Raw genomic sequence first — 20,572 nt, 5'->3', positions numbered from 1 at the left:
ATATGTGCAGCTATATAGGTAAATTTTTGTCATCAGGCTTTGTTTTAGATTATTTCATCACTCAGATATTAATCGTAGTATCCATTAGTTATTTTTCCTGATCCTTTCCCTCTACCTGCCCCCTCCAAGAGGCCCCTAATTAAACTAAAGAGCTTCTGCATAGCAACAAAAACTATCAACAGAGTAACAGACAACCTGTAGAATGGGAGAAAAGTTTTGCAAACTCTGCAGCTGACAAAGGTTTAATATCCAGCATCTATAAGAAACTTAAATGAATTTATAAGAAAACAACAACAGCAACAACAAACACCATTAAAAAGTGGGCAAAAGACGAGGTGTGGTGGCTTGCACTTATAATCCCAGCACTTTGGGAGGCTGAGGCAAGTGGATTACATGAGGTCGGGAGTTCAAGACCAGCCTGACCAACATGTGGTGGCGCACACCTGTAATCCCAGCTACTTGGGAGGCTGAGGCAGGAGAATCGCTTGAACCTGGGAGGCTCTTAAATTGAGAAGTGGAGGTCAGAAAAGACACAGACTTCTGTTCAGGTCAGAGCAGGGGCCCACAGATGCACACTCAGGAAATCAGTGGAAGTTGCTCTTCATTAGAGATCTCATGACTCTGGCTGGGTGTGGTGGCTCACACCTGTAATCCCAGCACTTTGGGAGGCCGAAATGGGTGGATCATGAGGTCAGGAGATCGAGACCATCCTAGCCAACATGGTGAAACCCTGTCTCTACTAAAAATACAAAAAGTAGCTGAGTGTGGTGGTGTGCACCTGTAGTCCCAGATACCCGGGAAGCTGAGACAGGAGAATCGCTTGAACCCAGGAGGTGCAGGTTGCAGTGAGCCGAGATCTTGCCACTGTACTCCAGCCTGGCAACAGAACCAGACTCTGTCTCAAAAAAAAAAAAAAAAAAAAAGCTTGAAGGGAAGAACTGAGATTGTCAGTTGTTTATTTTAGAAAACTGTCTGTGGTTATACTATCCTTTCCTTTCTCTCACTGAAATTTGGTCTTCTCAATCAGCGGGGTTGCACAATTCCCCCAACCTCCCATACATATAGCAGCTCTTCTAGACACAGGTTTTCCCAGGAGAAATGCAGGGACCCCAGCCATACCTCCCACCCTGAGAAATTTTGGAGTTTCAGGGAGCCCAGGAGCTCTGCAGAGGCCACCTTCTCTGAAGGGATTTTCTTAGACCTCCATCTAGAGGCAAATGTTGACCCATCCATGCTGAAACCCACAGGCTTTCCTGGGTCACCTTCTCCCACCCTCTCGTGGATGGCAGGGAGCAGCAGCACTAAAGCCACACCAGAAATAGGTTCAGGGCTGACAGGAGCCACCTTGTCACATGAGACATCTACAGGTGTGATTGTGGTGATGGAACACACTCTGCCCTTTACTTCCCCAGCTAAGACCTTGGCCAGCCCTGCATCTTCGGTTGTGGGAAGAACCACCCAGTCTTTGGGCGTGGTGTCCTCTGCTCTCTCTGAGTCAACCTCTAGAGGAATTACACACTCTGAGCAAAGAACCAGCCCATCACCGAGTCACCTGGTCAATGGAACTCACTCTGGGAACTCCCTTGCTACAAGCGTGATCTCAGGATTGAGTTCCCCAAGCACCAGGACCAGTTCCACAGAAGGAAATTTTACAAAAGAAGAATCAACGCACACACTCACTGTAGAGACCACAAGAGGCCCAGTCCCTGAAAGGTACACAGCCCCCACTGAGACCTCAACAACCAAAGGTGACAGCACAGGGACCCTCTGGGACACAAGATATATTCCTGCAAAAATCACATCTCGAATGAAGACATTTGCAGATTCGACTGCATCCAAGGAAAGTGTCTCAGGGTCTACGACTCCAGTTGAGACCACAGTTATGGACCCACATACTCCAGGAAGGACAAACCCATCATTTGGGACAGTTTCTTCTTCCTTTCTTGACTTATCACCTAGAGGGACCCTAAATTCCAGAACTGGAACAAGCCTGGAACTGACTCCATCAACCACTGGATATCCCTTCTCCTTTCCTGAACCTGGTTCCCCGGGGCACAGCAGAATAAGTACCAGTGCACATTTGCTGTCATCTGCTTCGGTTTTCGATAATAAAATTTCAGAAACCAGCATATTATCTGGCCAGAGTGTCACCTCCCCTATGTCTCCTGGGATGCCTGAGGCCAGAACCAGCGCAATGCCCAACTTGGAGATCCCTCTTTCCATGACACTAAGCAATGCAGAAACAAGCTCTGAAAGGGTTCGAAGTACAATTTCTTCTCTGGGGACTCCATCTACATCCGCAGAGCAGACAGCAGAGAGTGTCCTTACCTCGCGTGCCTTCACTGAGACCACGGATATACCCAGCACCCACACAACCAAGACTTTGGCTTCAGAATGGTCAGGGAGTCCAGGTGCCCTCAGTGGCACCAGCAATTCAGTGCTGACAACCACATCTCTAATATCTACCACTTTAGTCCCAGAGGAGACCAACACCCATGACTCCACACATAGAAAGGAAACAGAAGGAAATTTGAATGCATCTATGACTCCACTTGAGACCTCTGCTCCTGGAGAGGAGACTGAAATGACTGCCACTTTGGGCCGCACTCCAAATTTTACCACCCTTGACAGGAAGATCAGAAGTCCATCTCAGGTCTCTTTATCTCACCCAACAAGAGAGCTCAGTCCCACAGGCAGCGCCTCTGGGAGGCAGAGTTCCAGTACAGCTGCTCACGGGAGCTCTGACACCCAGAGGGCAACCACTTACAGCATCTCACCAGCATCCTCATGGACCAGTGAAAGCACAGTTCAGCACTTTAGTGAACCCCAGCACACACAGTGGGTGGAGATAAGTCCTAGCATGAAAAGGGAGAGACTCCCAGCATCAACCAGTGTGTTCACTTCTCCAGCAACTGGTTTCATGGAAGCAGCTTCTGTCAGGGAACCATCAACAGCCATGCTCATGACCGAGAACACGAATGGCGCAGGCACTGTTTATGCCATGGCTTCTGCCAACATTCCAACTGTAAGGAGCTACATTACCAGAAGAAGATTGGCCACGACCCACTTGCCCATTGGAACCACAGCTTCCTCTGAGACATCTACAGATTTTACCAAGGCCAAAGAAAGTGTCTCAATGTCAGGATCTCCATCTCAGTCTATGGATGCTGCTGGCTCAAGCACTCCAGGAAGGACAAGCCAATTGGTTGGCACATTTTCTGATGACTTCTCTCATTTAACGTCTGGAGAAATTACAATACCTAGAGATGGAACCAGCTCAGCTTCAACTCCACAAATGACTGCAACCCACCCTCCATCTCCTGAGCATGGCTCTGCTAGAAGCACCTGGCTTGGCATTTTGTCCTCATCTCCTTTGGCTCCTACTCTCAAAGTCACATCTCCTCCTGCTCCTACTCCCAAAGTCACGATGAGCTCCACCTTTTCAACCCAGAGAGTCACCACAAGCATGACAAAGGACACAGTTGAAACGAGTCAATGGAATACACCTGACTTACTTTCCATGACTTCCTTGACACCAAGTAATATTCCAACAAGTACTGCCATGGGGAAAAGTACCCTGGTTCCCTTGGACCCTCCTTCTCCAGCCACATCAATAGAGGCATCAGAAGGGGGACTCCCGACCCTCAGCACCTACCCTGAATCAACAAACACACCTAGCATCCACCTCGGAGTGCACACTAGTTCAGAAAGTCCTAGCACCATCAACCTCCCCATAGCTTCAGTAGTAAAAACTGGCTCTTATACACCTCTCACCTTCCCTTCAGTAGAGACCAACATTCATGTATCAACAACCGGAATGGAGAAAAATAAAATTGCTTACTCTTCTGGGTCCTCACCTGAGATGACAGCTTCTGGAGAGACTAAAACTAGTAGTACCTGGTCCCTCACCAACTACATCACCACTACGGATCCTAGGGATATAAGTTCAGCTCAGGTCTCTACACCCCACTCAGTGAGGATGCCCAGAACCACAGACAATCATCCGAAGACAGAGTCCACCAGCCCAGCTGCTTACTCTGGGAGCCCTAGAATCTCAAGTCCGCCCAGTCTCACCAACCCAGCCACGAAAGCATGGACCAACAATGACACAAGTGAAGACTCCACTCAATTACATCATGCAAATTTGGGAGAAAAATCACCTGGATTTGAGACACAGTCAACCCCAGGACCTGTCTCTGTAGTAATCTCTACATCCCCTACTATTGGAAGCAGAACATTGGAACTGACTTCTGATGTGCCAGAGGAACAAATGGTCCTCACCACCAGTGAGCAGACCGCAATCACTCTCCCTATGGCAACAAGGCAGAGTACCAGTTTGACAGAAGAAATGGCTTCAACAGACCTTGACATTTCAAGTCCAGGTTCACCCATGAGGACATCTGCTATTTTTCCACCTGTGTCCACACCTTCTCATGAACTTTCAAAGTCAGATACCAGTGCCATTGAAAATACAGGTTCAACCATGTTGAATCAGCATCTAGGATTCAGGAGTTTGGGCACAACTGGGGACTTAACTCCTCTCTCAGTCACAGTCTCCCAGGAACCCAGCATGGGCCCAGAACCACGTCCATCCACCTCAATGTATTCATCCACAGGCACTGCAACCACAGGTGTCACATCCTCAGGGGCGAGATACAGCACTGATGGACCTGAATCTAGGATTCCAGGCTTCCCCAGCACAGAAGCCAAGAAGAGTTCATCACCTCTTCCAAGCTCTACTCTCTCATCTGCAGAACGCACATCCTCCGCAGTACCGATCACTTTGCTGCAAAGTCCCCATTCAACCAGGAGGAGACTCGTATCAGAGGCAACACCACCAGTCAACTCTGTATCTCAGGATGCTACAAGCTCTTCTCCAGGGCGGTCAACAGAGGTGCAAAGTCTTGCTGCGATTTTCAGCTCTGCGGAAACTGACAGCGGGGTCGCACGGACGTCTGGCTATGGAAAACCCGGAGTAGATTTGGGAACAAGTTTTGCTGAATGGAATTCATTTATGCCTTTGACCTCAAGCACTGCTGGGGCCTCAGTTTCCTCTGAGGCAACCACTTCCAGGAGGCAAAGTGACCCCTGGTCAGAGTCATCAGTGACCACGAGAAGGGTTGGGTCAGGATTTCCTTCTTCAGCCTCCTCTGTTTCCCCTGATAGGACCACTTCATTGGTTGTTCCCCGGACAGTGGGTGAAACTGCAGGTTCCACTTTATTCTTCCCTAAAGTGAAGGAAATGTCGACTGAGAAAGTGTCAGTTTCCTCTCTGGCCCTTGGACTACTAGGCACAACATCTCCCATGGCTCTCTCTGGGATCACATCTTCCATGGGCACTGAAGAGGATGCAGGAACAAGCTCAACCACCTCGTGGTCCAGCTCCTCTTCTAAAGGTGAAATAAATTCCTCCATTCATATGTCCTCTATCATTCACAACAGTCCTGCTTCTTTTGATCTGTCCACCAGAGAAGGTTCCAGGGCATCTTCCCTGGATTCCACAGTCCCAACCTGGATCTCCTCATCAGCATTTACCAACCTTCTGGCACAGACAAACCACACTGCTGAGGCCGTTTCCTCCTCAGGAAGCCCAGAGTTGGAGCACACTAGCCCTGGAGTGGAGACTGGCTCAGCCAAAACTTCATCAGGAGCATCCACCTCCTTCGAGGCTGGCAGTGGCCCCCGCTGGACACCCACTTCTCCACTGGCAGGGGCTACAACCAATAAAAGTCAGACTACTGGGTCAGGAAGCACCTATGCTCCTCATCTTGACAGCTCACTTTCATTCACAAGTAAGGACCTGATGATTCTACCTTCTTGGAAATGGGTTTCTGGTCTTTGGTTGGGTAGTCATTGGTGATGGTCAGGAATCTTTCGCTTTGTTTCACAAAGTCTCTTACTCGTACTGCTTCAGAATTCTAGATGATGGGAGATGTCTAACTGGCCAGGGTGGCCACTGCTATTCCCTGTGTGTGGTTTCTTAGCTTACTGTAGAAGTCACCTACATTTGTCCATAGTTACGGGAGCACAGATCCACATCCTGGTTTGTAGCCATCCTTAAGGAATACCACATTAAAAAAAAAAAACCTTTTAAATTGTGATAAAATATATCACTCATAAAACTTACCACTACTTTAACTATTTTAAGGGTACAATTCAGTGACATTAGTTGCATTCACACTGTTGTGTAATCATTTACCACCATCAATCTCAAGACATTTTTCATCATCCCTAACTAAAATTCTATACTCGTTAAACAATGACTCCCCATTTTTCCCTCCCCCAAGCACCTGGTAACCACTATACCACTTTGTCTCTATGAATTTGGCTATTCCAGGTGTCTCATATAAGTGGAATCAAGTAATATTTGCCCTTTTGTGTTTGACTTATTTTACTTGGCATAATGTCTTCAAGGTTCATCACATTGTAGCATGTATCAGAATTTCTTTCCTTTTTAAAGCCAAATAATAAATATGCCATTGTATAGATATATCACATTTTGTCCATATATTCATACATAAATGGACATTTTGATTATTGTGAATAATTGTGCTATAAACATTTGTATAAAAACCAATATTTTATTCAAGTCCTTGCTCTTGTTCTGGATATACAAGGAGAAGTGAAATTTAACAGATCATATGGTATAATACCATTTTTGTATTTAGGATTTGCAACTTCTTCGTAGGGTGACCTATTTTATCATCCTTTTGCCACTTTCCCTAATTGATAGTTGGAACCAGCCCATCATGAATATGAAACCAGGAGCTCCTCCCCTAAATATCCTTGGTTGAAGATGTTGCTTAGTAAGAATGGTGAGAAGAGAAGTATGTGATCTCTGTGTCTACCTCTTTTCTCTGAAATTACTGATCACATCACCTTCTTCATCTTTTCCAACAGGGACTGTTGGGAGTATGGAGCCTTCCAGCAGGACCCCAGGCTCAACAGCTAAGAGTCTCATTCCGTGGTCAACAAGTGATTCTCTAGAACCCAGGTCACCTGCCAGTACAACAGGTATGAGGATGTTTCATCCTTACTTCCTCTTTGTAATTCCAATTGAACCTGTCCTGGTGATGTTTTTTTCACTTGTTTATCATGAGAAGAATGATTGGTTGCCTTAAGTGAGCTTGTTTCCTGGTAGATGGAAAAGTAGCTGCCATCTGGACTTCTCTCCTTGGTCTCACAAGTCATATATGAGGAGAATATGCTATGTGATCATCTCATCCAAATTAGATCTTTGATGAGGGTGGAGAAACCCTGAAGTTCTCTTCATTCATTTATTAGTCCATCCAGTAAGTCACACAGTCAGACATATTGATTTGGTACTCAACTGATCTTTAGTAAAAGGATAAAAACCAAGAAAAGTCCCTTTGCACTCTTAGAGGCTCCTTGTTGTGTCAGACTGTGCCTTGGATGAGGACTTTTGCAGTTTGCAGTTTGAAAATCTCTCTTCACGAGTAATTCTGTGCTTGAGAGTCACTCTGAAAGGCAGCCAGCAAGCATTGCTACTCATGGATAGGATGGAAGTTCCCTGATCATCATTTACATCCTCAAAATTGACCGCCTGGTATGGGAAGACAGCATTCTGGGGATGAAGCATCATCTCTAGATTTCATTCAGTAGGGGAAGCTTTGGAGTCCCAATCTATGTTCCATGAGAAATTGGGAATAGTCAGGAGGTCTCCCCTGCATCCTGTTCATCTTTCAACAACTACCCATTATAGTCATAGGATTGCCCAGCAGAAGCCCAGTGACATAGACTATCCTGCAAATATTTTCCACATTTGGAGGCTACAAGGGTACTTTTCACGTTAGGGATCAATATGAGGAGGGGATTTCTCTCAGACAGATAGCTACAGTGACTGCCAACAGGAAGGCTAAAACTGCCACATCTATCTTCTCAATGACCTCTTTTGTAAACTCCACTTCTGCAGCTGGTACCAATGTTAATGGCATCTTGGGTACCACTCACTCACCTAAAGGAACCTGGATCCGAGGAGAGGTCTATAGATATAACAGGGGACACAGAAATGGTCCCATTTTTTACCTTTTCAGGTAAGAATAAGGCCAGCCTTGAGGGAAGCATTCTAGAAAGAACTGACTGATCACATGCGACAGTTTTATCCATTTTTCCTGAGTCAACTCCTAAAGTAACCATAGATTTTGGGGCAGGACTCAACACAGCCACTATGATTCCACAAGGGACTTCAGCTCTGTCTTTATCCCCAGAGACAAGTTCTAAGGTTGACACTGGGATCCCTGTGGTCTCATCTCCTTCTATTCTTATCACAGGAGCTAACACATCATCTACAAGGAAAGCCACCACAAGCATGGCCTTGGGCACACATGAAGTCAGAGCAAGGGCAGAGTACAGCTCAGCTGTTCTTCCTACCATCTCTTTGAGCAATAGTGTTACCAGCTCAGAAACAGGACAATACATCTGCCACTCTAAATCCTCCATCTCCAAATCTGTCGGCAGAAGGGACATCAAGGGGTGGTTTCTTCCTCAGCATCTCCTCTTGATGTCCCTCCTTCTGCTGATGGATTTGGAGAGGGAGATTTGGGACCTCAGATAAACCCAACATGAGCATTCAAACACATGCCAGCCTATCCAATCCTCTGAACTCTGATCTATCAATGAGTCCTGAAGCCACCAGCTTCACCAGGACTACTTCTTCTGTCCCCTCTCCCTCTCTGGTGCCTGTCACTCCTGTGTCCATAAGCAAAACAGGTGAGACCAACTCTGAATCTGGAACCTCAGTGAGTATGTCAATACCATCAAGAGAGACAACCTGGGGTGGCTCTTTGGACCTCACCTGGGGCTTCCCTACTACTGACAGTAGGACGAGGAGCCTGACTTCAGTCTTGCCGTCCATCCCAGTGGAACTGCTCAGAGTCACAGACAGCTCCCAAAGAACAGGACCCAGTGAACGTGTCCCTGGAGTCTCTGATGTGCTGAGAGTATCTACTCCTATCTCTGCCATAATGACATCATCGGCCAGCACTGAGATCCAGAACACAGATTCAGAAAAGATAGGTCCTGGAGGGGAGACAGTCTCCCCCAAAATCAACCATGGTTCCAGCCTCTTGTTCCCTTCCTCATGCTACTCTGGTGATCCCTGGGGTCACCATTCCAATGACCAGCATTCTAGAAGGAACTTCTTCCAATGAGACATCCACAGGGGCCACAACTGGACTAGATATCTTTCAATCTACCTCCCTCATGAAGGCCACAATGAGAGGAGACAGCAGCAGTAGACCCAACCCAACTTCCTGCAGTGACCAAGGCTCTAGCTAAGACATCCATAAATACAATTATGGATATGGAAACTCTCCTACTTTCTACCTCCACTACTGCCCTGGGATCAAGTGTTCCAAGATGGGCAAGACAATCATTTGCAACAGTTTCCTCTGCCCTCCCTGAGCCAACTTCTAGAGGAGTCACAGAATCCAAGGACAGAGGCAGCCCCACATTGAGCACACAGGAGAGTGACGCTTAACCCTCTTTTAATCCTGGCTCTGTTGGATGAACCCAGGGAAGTACTGGAATCCCTCTGTCCTCATCTTCTTCAGCTCTTAATAGTGCAGCCACTGAGACCATCAGAGTCTGGACCCAGAGAGTTTCCCCAGGTATGACCTTAGACACATCTGAGGCCATAGCACAGACTGAGTTGTCCTCCTCTGTCCTTTCTTCTTCTATTCTGAATACTAGCCTCTAAATGCTAAAATGGAAAAAGGTGAAGCTACCTCCAGGGACCTTCCATCTTCATTTCCCTTAACAGAGGTTGAACACTCAGCACCTCCAGTGAGGCCACAGATGTATCCAGCATCAGTCCCAGGGCACTCACCAGTTCCTCTAAACATGTGGCTTCTAATTTGCCAGAGAGTGCAGACATCATCGAAGTTACATTACAAGCATTTCAGAGGGGACAACCATCTCATCTCACCTCAACCCCATCTCATCTATCCACTTGCCTTCTGTGGGGTCCACCATGAGTTCAGAAACCAGATCCAAGGAGACTGCAACCTCTCTGTCCAAGGCCTCAGTGGAGATCCATAAAGCTGGAAGCAAAACTATCTGGGGTAGCACCTCAGCCCCAAATTTTGGTAATCCCACACCTGACACCTTGGCAACTAGCTCAACTCTGGTTTCAACACCTATCTCAGTAGGAACGGTCATTAACACAGACATCTCTGCAGCAGCCGACACCAGATCCACTGCCCCTGGGAGTTCAGTCTTCCCTGGAACCCCTGTTCCAACCATATCAACAGGAGCCACTGGGTCCAGCCATTAGGGTCCAGTTGAACAGTCAACTCATCTGTGGAATACTATTTCTGCAGGTATAAATCCTAGAGCAGAGACAAAAATCACTTACCTCCTTGGCCTCCTCTGCTCCTGATACTGAGATGAATTTAAGAGGCAGATCAACAGTGGGAAGAATCTCTGAGGGAATTGCTCTCTGGAAAACGTCTACACATCACCCAACCACCATTCAGCACATTCTTCCCATGGAAACCACAACAGCGGGGGGTAGCAAAAGTAGAAGCAGCTTGACCCCAGGAAGCACATCACCAGTTAAGGCATCTTCAAGAATGATATCGGCTACATTAAATGCTGTGGTCTCCACTATCCCAAGTGAGAGCACAGCAGTCCCTAGCTCTGTTTGTGCATTGATGACAAGTCAATCATTTGAGACCACTCATTCTCAATGAGTGAGACCACTCCCACACTCAACCTCAGGAGGAATCACACATTCCACAGAGATAACTGGCTCTGTACTAACTCCACAGACAACAAGGAATCCCACCTCACCTGAACCAGCTCTGTTGCAGAGAGCTTTACTCTTTCACCGGACCATGGTGAAGTCACAGGGACCAGCACGTATAAAATCAGATGTCTACATCAAGAATGGCTTCACCCACATCAAAACCCACAGCAAGTATGGAAGCCAGCTCACATACACTTCACTTCACATCTCTGAAAAAGCGACCAGTCAGCACTGCAGAAGAGGAAGGTAGAGCCACTCCTGTTCCTTCAGTCTACAAATCCAGTCATTAAAGGGCAAACACAAACTTTCCTTACACTCAGAAACTCCCCCTGAAATGAACAACAGTGAAATGTCCTCTTCACCACATTCATCTCTTGAGACCTTAGGTCCAGAAGGAGGCACCATCATTGATTCTATTCCTGGAAAGGTCAACAGGCTCTAATCTGTTCTCTTCATTCATTCCAGTGGGAGAAGTTTCTTCCATGGGCAGCACTGCATTATTAAATACCAGCCCAGTCCCCTACATAACAACTGCTCCTATCACCGCACTGACAACCACGTGGACCAGTGTGATTGAACACTCCACACAAGCACAGGACACCCATTCTGCAATGATGAGTCCTACTCATGTGACACAGTCACTCAAAGATCAAACATCTATACCAGCTTCAGCATCCCCTCCCCATCTTACTGAAGTAGACCCTGAGCTCAGGACACAAGGGAGGAGCTACCTCAAGGCAACCACTTTTTGGAAACCATCTACAGACACACTCTCCATCGACATCGAGACTGGTGCAACAGATATTCAGTCCACTCTACCCATGGACGCCACAACAGCAGGGAGCAGCAGTAGTGGAGTCGCCCTGGGTACAGCCCACCTTCCCATAGGAACATTCTCCCCAACCGAGACATCCACAAACATGGCACTGGAAAGAGGAAGTGCTACAGCCACTGTCTTCATGGCTGGGACAGTGGGACTCCTAGTGACTAGTGCCCCAGGAAGAAGCATTAGCCAGTCATTAGGAAGAGTTTCCTCTGTGCTTTCTGAATCAACCACTGAAGGAGTCACAGATTCTAGTAAGGGAAGCAGACCAAGGCTGAGCATACAGGGAAATACAGTGCCCTCCTCTTCTCTTAAACCCAGCTCTGCTTAAGGAAGCCAGATGAGTACAAGCATCCATCTACCCTCATCTCCTCTGACTCCTGATGTAGAATTCATAGGGAGCAGCACATTTTGGACCAAGGAGGCCATCACAGTTATGACCTCAGATATCTCCAAGCCTTCAGCAAGGACACAGTCCAGCTCAGCTACCCTTCTGTTCACAGCTTTGAGAAGCACTGAAAATACAAAAAAAGAAAAACCCAGAACTGCCTCTATGGATCTTCCATCTCCAACTCTATCAATGGAGGTGACACCATGGAGTTCTCTCATTCTCAGAGACATCACTAAGACCACAGATTCACCTGACCTCAGCCATGGTGCACATCAGCTCTACAGGAACTTTAGTACTGACAGGCCATTGAATACTGGTATCACTAGAGCCTCCAGATGGGAAAACAGCTCCAATATCTCTTCTAAGTCCCTATCTGTGGAGCCAGCACTCACACACTTGTAACTTACACAGAGAGGAGTAAACTGTCCTCTTCAATACATCCCCCACCTGAGACCTCAGCTCCTGATGGAGAGACCACTTTGACTTCAACTCCTGGAAACAGGGCCATAAGCTTAATGTTGCCTTTTTCATCCATTCCAGTGGAGGAAGTCATTTCTACAGGCATAACCTCAGGACCAGACATCAATCCACCAGTGACACATACTCCCATCACCCCACCAACAATTGCCTGAACCAGTACAGGCACAATTGAACAGTCCACTCAACCACTACAGGCAGTTTCTTCAGAAAAAGTTTCTGGGCAGACACAGTCAAGTCCATATGTCAACTCTGTGCCACTGTCTGCTTCCCCTACCCATAAGAATTCAGTCTCTTCTGGAAGCAGCACACCCTCTCCATGTTCTCCAGCCTCTCTTGAATCATTGGATTCCACAATCAGTAAGAGGACAGAAATCACTTCCTGGCTATGGGACCTCACTATATCTCTCCCTATTGCAAGTTGGCCAAGTACCAGTTTATCTAAGGCACCATCCTCAGCTCATCCCGGGGATTCAAACCCAGGTTTAACCACTACCGAATTTCCACTCTTCAGCTGCATCCACATCTGTTGCTAAGCAAAGAAATACAGAACAGAGACTTATGGTCCCCAGAATACAGCCCCAAGTACTTTGAACACTGAGGCATCCTCGGGCACAAGTATTTCTGAGACTTCTGCAGGGGCAAGTATCAGCTCTGAAGCCCCCTTTTCAACAGCCATAACTTCTAGATCAGATGCTTCTGGTTTTACATCTGAGAGTACTCCTAACCCGAGTTTAGGCAAAGCCTCTTAAGTAGGGAGCAAATTAAGTGGGACAATATCCCTGCTCATCTCCGAGTCTTTGGTTTCCTTTAGAATGAGCAAGGATCCAGGGACAGTGTCAATCCCTTTGTGGTCCCATGCAACTACTAATACAGAAACAAGCATCCCAGTAAACAGTGCAGGTCCACCTGGCTTGTCCACAGTAGCATCAGATGCAGTTGTCACACCTTCAAATGGGGGTGAGAGTATTCCCATTGCCTCCTTTACCTCCTCCCCTGAGGCTGAAGCCACAACTATCTCTCATTTCCCAGAAAGGACAACCCATTCACTTAGAACCATTTTATTTCTCACTCCTGAGTTGGCTTCAAAAGTGACACCTACTCCTGGAGATTAGACCAGTTCAACTATGTCCACAAAACCCACAGGAGCCAGTTCCTCCATTACACTGGGAGAGAGAAGGACAATCACCTCTGCTCCTATAACCACTTCCCCCATAGTTCTCACTGCTAGTTTCACAGACACCAGCACAGTTTCACTGGATAGTACAACTACAGTAAAAACCTCAGATATCCTTGAGGCATGGACAAAAAAAAAAAAAAAAAAAAAAAAAAAAAAAAAAAAAAAAAAAATCAGCCTCCTTCAGATAGCATTTCTTCTTCTGATCTGATCAATACCCCACAGCTTCTCCAACTATGGATATCACTAAAACAGCCTCCATCAATCCCACTAGCCTCTGAAGAGTGACAGCAACTTCCTCCCCCTCTCTCTTCTCTTCAGATAGACCCCAGGTTCCTGTATCTACAATAGAGACAAATACAGCCACCTCTCCATCTATTTCCAATAACACCTGTTCTCTCGATGGGGGCTTCAATGTGGGTGGCTGTCCATCCACTTTACCACCCTTTACACTCACCTACCCTGTCAAGACAAGCTTGGTCCCATTAGCCTGGTCTAGTCCAGTAGAAACTTTCAGCACCACGGTCAGCACCAGCACCGCTGCCTGGGAAAATCCTACCTCCAGCAACTCTGTGGTCACTTCCGTTCCAGCACCAGGCACATGGACCAGTGTAAGCAGTACTACTGACTTACCTGCCATGGGCTTTCTCAAGACAAGTCTTGCAGGAGAGACACACTCACTTCCAGCATCAAATATTGGACCAGCCACTGCCTTCACTCCCCATCTTTTAGCAGCAGTGGTCACTGGATCCAGTGCTACATCAGAAGCCAGTCTTCTCACTATGAGTGAAAGCAAAGCCATTCATTCTTCACTACAGACCCCAACTACATCCACGTCTGGAGCAAGCTAGGAAACTTCAGCTACTCCTGAGAGCCTTTTGGTGATCACTGAGACTTCAGACACAACACTCACCTCAAAGATTTCGGTCACAGATACCATCTTGTTTTCATCTGTGTCCACACCGCCTTCTAAACTTCCATTTATAGGGACTCTTTCTCTGGAGCTTCCTTCCTTACTTTAGTACAGGACACTTCAGCCATCCCACTCACTGCCACTGAGCCAACAAGTTCATTAGCTACATCCTTTGATTCCACTCCATTGGTAACTATAGCTCTGATAGACTTAGTACAAACCCAGAGACTACCCTGACCGTGTCAGAGACCTCAAATCGTGATGCACTGGTTCTTAAGACAGAAAGTAACTCAGATAGGAGCATCCCTGGAATCACTACCCAAGGAGTAGCAGAAAGTCCACCCCATCCTCCCACTTCCTCCTCTAAGATTGTTACTCCACAGAACACAACGTATAAAGGTTCGATCACCATAGGACTTTCTACCTTGCCTGCAGGAATGACAGGTTACCTTGTATTTAGTCAGAGTTCTGATAACTCAGAGACAACAGCTTTGGTGGACTCATCAGCTGGGCTTGAGAGGGCATCTGTGATGCCACTAACCACAGGAAGTTGGGGTTTGGCCAGCTCTAGAGGAATCAGAAGTGGGTCCACTCACTCTACTGGAACCAAAACATTTTCTCCTCTCCCTCTGACCATGAGCCCAGGTGAGGTTACAGCCATGTCTGAAATCACCAGGAACAGACTGACAGCTACTCAATCAACAGCACCCAATGGGATACCTGTGAAGCCCACCAGGGCTGAGTCAGGGCTCCTAACACCTGTCTCTGCCTCCTCAAGCCCATCAAAAGCCTTTTCATCACTGACTACAGCTCCCCCAACTTCGGTGATCCCAGTCCATCTTGACTTTTGACTTTTCTGAGGTCCGAAGTTTGGATACTAAGTCTGCTTCTTTACCAACTCCTAGACAGTCCCTGAATGCCATTCCAGACTCAGATCTTCCCCACTGTCCAGGTCTCCAGAAAAAAGCCCAAGAGCAGGGATGATGACTTCCACAAAGGCCATAAGTGCAAGCTCAGTTCAATCAACAGGTTTTACTGAAATCCCTGAGGGATCTGCCTTCCCTTCTATGGCAGGGCATAAACCCAGAGTCCCCACCTCAGGAACTGGGGACTATAGATATGCCTCAGAGAGCATGCCTTATCCAGACCCAAGCAAGGTATCATCAGATATGAAATCAACCTCTCTTGCATCAAAACTGACAAGTCTCTTCAGCACAGGTCAAGCAGCAAGGTCTGGTTCTAGTTCCTCTCCCACAAGCCTATCCACTGAGAAAGAAACCAGCTTCCTTTCCCCACTGCATCCACCTCCAGAAAGACTTCACTCTTTCTTGGGCCCTCCATGGCAAGACAGCCCAACACATTGGTACATCTTCAGACTTCAACTCTGACGCTTTCACTAACATCTATGCTAGATGTCCCAGGAGGAGCCTCCTGAGATAATCTCAAGGCAAACCACTACAGAAGAGGAGAGAACATCAGCTGAAATACAGACGTTAACCTTCAAACCATCGGAGCCCCCAACATCCTTGCTACCTGTCTCTTCTCCCACAGATCCCACAGCCAGGAGAGAGGGTTCTCCAGAAACATGGGCACGCTCTATTTCAGCACCTGCCAAGACCTCCTTGGCAGAAAGTAAGAATTCCCTGCTCCTTTCCCAAGTGTGCTGGGGATGAATCTGGAAATAAATTACATCTTTTAAAACATTTTTTAAACTTTTGTATTTAAAATATAAATATTTTAGGCTTAGGGAACATGTGCAGGTTTGTTATATAGGTAAATTGCATGTCATGGGGGCTTAGGATACAGATTACGTCATCACCCAGGTAATAAACATAGTACCTGATCAGTAGGTTTTTTTTAATCCTCTCCCTCCTCTCAGTCTCCACCCTCAATGTGTACTCTACTCTCCATGTGTACTCAGAGTTTAATTCCCACTTATAAGTGAGAACATGTGGATTTGTAAATTACATCTTTATTTTTCCTAACCTTGAACTGAAATTTAGCATTTGTTTTATTGATGAGTAGAGGTGGCAAAACAAACCACATTAATCCTAGCAGTGCCTGTGCCTTTGCTAACGATAAAAATTCCAGACACTTTTACATCCTATTACAGTTGTTGCAAGCACTTTTTTTTTAGATGGTCACTCTGTCGCCCAAACTGGAGAACAATGATGCAATCTCAGCTCACTACAACCTCCTCCTCCCAGGTTCAAGCAATTCTCCTGTCTCAGCCTCCTGAGTAGCTGGGATTACAGGTGCATGCTACCATGCCCAGCTAACTTTTTTTTTGTATTTTTTAGTAGAGATGGGGTTTCATCATATTGATCAGGCTGGTTTTGAACTCCTGACCTCAGGTGATTCACCCGCCTCAGCCTTCCAAAGTGTTGGGATTACAGGCGTGAGCCACCACTCCTGGCCTTGCAGACAGTTTTAAATATCATGTATGACTTTATTCATAATTATGGTTGTTATTAGGCTTTTCAATAGATCTTATTTAATGAGTTAGTAAAAGAAGTGCCTCTATTATTATATTACATTTCTTTATTAAGATCTTGATAACAACATTTGAATATAATAACTTTCTTTGTTTTTTAAGTTTTAGATTCAGGGGTATATGTGCAGGTTTGTTACATGGATATACTGCATAATGGTGAGCTCTGGCTTCCAGTGAACCCATCATCCAAATAGTGAACATTGCATCCAATAAGTAGTTTTTCAACCGTCGCTTCCCTAACCGGCTGGAGAACAGTGGTGTGCACTCACTCATTACTCACTGTACTCACTGCAGCCCCCTCCCTTTGTTTCTTTGCAATGATTATTTTTATTTCTTGCTTTGAAGGAAAGATGAAAGGCTAGTTAGGTGTTCCTGTTTTATTCTACAGCTGCATCCAAGCAACTATCTCCAAATTTACAAAGCAGTTCATAGAGCCCCCCGGTAATTGAAGTATAAGCTAAATGATCACAGCAACAACATACGAACATGAACTCTGCCAAACAAAACTCACATCATTAGGTCTTCAAATGACCCGTTGTTTTTCTAGAAATGTTCAATAACCAAATAGCTGACTGAAACCGCGAGATGACATTGACTTTTAGATACTTCCCCAGATAGCATATATGTGTATTAACATATTTTGGGCCAAAATTACCTGAAGCATATTATAGTGATCTTTCTTTAGTCAATTCTAGATTCTTTAGGGCTATCTCTCTTTAATTCCACCTCCCCTCCCTCTTTCGGAGTGACGGTGTCTATTATTTTTGTCTTTATGTCCATGGGTACTGTTGTTTAGTTCCCACTTATAAATGAGAACATGCAGTATTTGATTTTCTGCTTTTGAGTTATTTTGCTTAGGATGGTGACCTTCGGCTCCATCCATGTTGCTTTAAGGAACATGATTTCATTCTTTTCTCTTTTCTTTTTTTTCTTCTTTCTTCTTTTTTTGAGATGGAGTCTTACTCTGTCACCCAGGCTGGAGTAACGTGGTGCAATCTTGGCTCACCACAACCTCCACCTCCTGGGTTCAAACAATTCTCCTGCCTCATCTTCCTGAGGAGCTGAGATGACAGGTGCACACCACCATGCCCGGCTAACTAAAAAAATTATTTTGTAGAGATGGGGATCTAGCTCTCCTGCTCAGGCTGGTCTCAAACTCCTGGGCTCAAGCGATCCTCCTACTTTGGCCTCCCAACGTGTTGCAATTACAGAGGTGAGCCACTGTGCCTGACCACTTGTCACATTTTAATTTGTGATTACTTATCAAATGAACCCCTTCCCATCTAAGATCTGTCAGTCTTTCTCGTGACAGTGCCTGGTGTCTGTTTTCTACCATGTCCTGTTAGAAGTTTTGATGGAAGGTCACATGGGCAGCTGTCCAGGTCACTCGCCGGGCTCTAGAGCCTCTGAGTTGAAGCAAAATAGAAAGATCAGTCAATGGAAAGGAGGTGCATAAGGCTGATCGCACTAGCTCACACCTGTAATCCCAACACTTCAGGAGGCCAAGGAGGGTGGATCACGTGAGGTCAGGAGTTTGAAACCAGCCTGGCCAACATGGTGAAACCCCATCTCTACTAAAAATACAAAAGATTAGCCAGGCGTGGTGGTGCATACCTATAATCCCAGCTACTTGGAAGGCTGAGGCCGAAGAATTGCTTGAACCTGGGAGGTGGAGGTTGCAGTAAGCTGAGATCACACCATCTGCACTCCAGCCTGGGCAAAAAGAGTGAAACTCCATCCCCCAAAAAAATAAAAAGAAAGAAAGAAAGAAAAAGAAAGTGCATAAACTGGCATTCTGAGATAATGGAGAGCTGGACCTTCCTATTGCCCTTTTCTTTCAGCAACTGATGGAACGCTAGTGCCCACCACAAAGATGTCAAGCCAGCCAGCACAAGGAAATTCCACATGGCCTTCCCTATCGGAGGGGACAGGGACCAGTCCAGCAGGTAAATATAGATCTTGTTTCCATTTCTGCTCTGCTAATGTCACCCAAGCCTTGTTCCTTCCTCTCCTCTCCTTCTCCCCGTCTCCTTCTGCTCTCCCCCTCCCCTCCCCTCCCCTCCCCTCTCTCCTCCCATTTCTCTCCTTCTTTCTTTCTTTTATTTTTGAGACAGGGTCTCATTCTGTCACCCAGGTTGGGGTATAGTAGTGTGTACTCACTGCAGCCTCAAATTCCTGGGCTCAAGCTATCCTCTCACCTCAGCCTCCTGAGTAGCTGGGACTACAGGCCTGAACTATGCCCAGCTTATTGTGTTTTATTTAATTTTTGTTTTGTAGAGATGGGGTCTCACTATGTGGCCCAAGCTGGTCTTAAACTCCTGGCTCCAAGAGATCCTCCCACCTCAGCCTCCCAAAGTGCTGGAATTATGGGTGTGAGCCACTGTGCCCAGCCTAAACAGCATTTATTTTTTTTTGAAATAGGGTCTCCCTCTATTGCCCAGGCACGATCATGGCTCACTGCAGCCTCAGCCTCCCTAGGCTCAAGTGATCCTCCAACCTCAGCCTCCCTCAGCAGCTAGAACTGCAGGTGCCCACCACCAATTAGCCTGGCTATTTGTGTGTGTGTTTCTTAAAATTTTTTGTAGAGATAGAACTTGCTGTATTGCTTGGGCTGGTCTCAAACTCCTGGGCTCAAGTGATTCACCCACTTGGGCCTCCCTAAGGCTGGGATTACAGGCTTGCACCACCACACCCAGCAAGAACTAGGCTTAAAATAGGTTCCTTTGATTTCTTGCCACTCTTCTCGGAGGATATTGATCATTTTTTCCCCATAGATGTTATTAACTGAACACTTCTGTGGCTTCACCTTACTAATTTACGTGATCGATAGCGAAGTAATTCAGCAGGAGAGAATGCTACAGAGTCAATTCTCTCTGTACTTGCTTCTGCTCCAGAGTGAAGGATCTTTCTAAATCAGAGACCATCGCTGTGTTCACAGGGAGGACACAGATAAACTTTAGATGGCAAATGTTGCCTTTGTTACTGCAGAGGAAAGGATTATGGATTAAAATCCTTGGCTGTGCCAAGTTAGAAAAAATGTGAAGAAAGGTCCCCAGGAGTGCTCTTGGGATGTCAGGTTTTTCTCACTTCTGTTATTTTCCTGAAGGACTGGGAAAGGATTCAGAGGGAAGAACAAATTTGAAAGAAAATGAAGGTGAGGAGAAAGAATGAGCTCATCTCCCCCATCCCCTTTCTTCTTAAATGCTTAAGTAGCTTTGCAGTGAACTAAGATTTGGGGATTCCTAGAGGAGGCTGAAAGTTTTAAGCTGAAACTGGTTTAGCAAGGTCAAGCTCCAAAGAGGAAAGTGGAAATAGTTTAGAGGTAGCCTCTTGCATGGGTGAAGACCTAGCTCATCACATCCTCCCTTATACAAAGAGCACTTTGATATGGGGCATGGGGAAAAACTGAGCTCCAGGTGACAGTTTCTCCTGAGCAAGCCAGATGGTCAAAGCTCTAACTTCACCATCTCCCTTGGAATGTTTACTGTATTTCCCTGGTGTCCAGAGACTTAAAGTGTGAGAATTAAAA

At 46.3% G+C, this 20,572-nt stretch overlaps 1 protein-coding gene and 1 pseudogene across 1 annotated transcript in view; both read left to right on the top strand.

The window, feature by feature from the left end:
• The first annotated feature begins 1,231 nt into the window (after window positions 1–1,231).
• Window positions 1,232–20,572, top strand: part of MUC16 (mucin 16, cell surface associated) — a 152,064-nt gene continuing 132,723 nt past the window's right edge. The window contains exons 1-3 of the mRNA XM_054250241.2: window positions 1,232–5,792; window positions 6,901–7,014; window positions 18,885–18,989. Coding sequence (XP_054106216.2) covers window positions 1,232–5,792; window positions 6,901–7,014; window positions 18,885–18,989 — 4,780 coding nt within the window. The remainder of the gene's footprint in view (window positions 5,793–6,900; window positions 7,015–18,884; window positions 18,990–20,572) is intronic.
• On the top strand, window positions 13,757–16,275 carry LOC128930530 (mucin-16 pseudogene; annotated as a pseudogene).

Source organism: Callithrix jacchus, chromosome 22 (assembly GCF_049354715.1).
Source record: "Callithrix jacchus isolate 240 chromosome 22, calJac240_pri, whole genome shotgun sequence".
NCBI classification, from domain to species: Eukaryota; Metazoa; Chordata; class Mammalia; order Primates; family Cebidae; genus Callithrix; species Callithrix jacchus.
The sequence above is the reverse complement of the archived record's forward strand: the minus strand, read 5'-3'. Positions and strand labels throughout refer to the sequence as shown.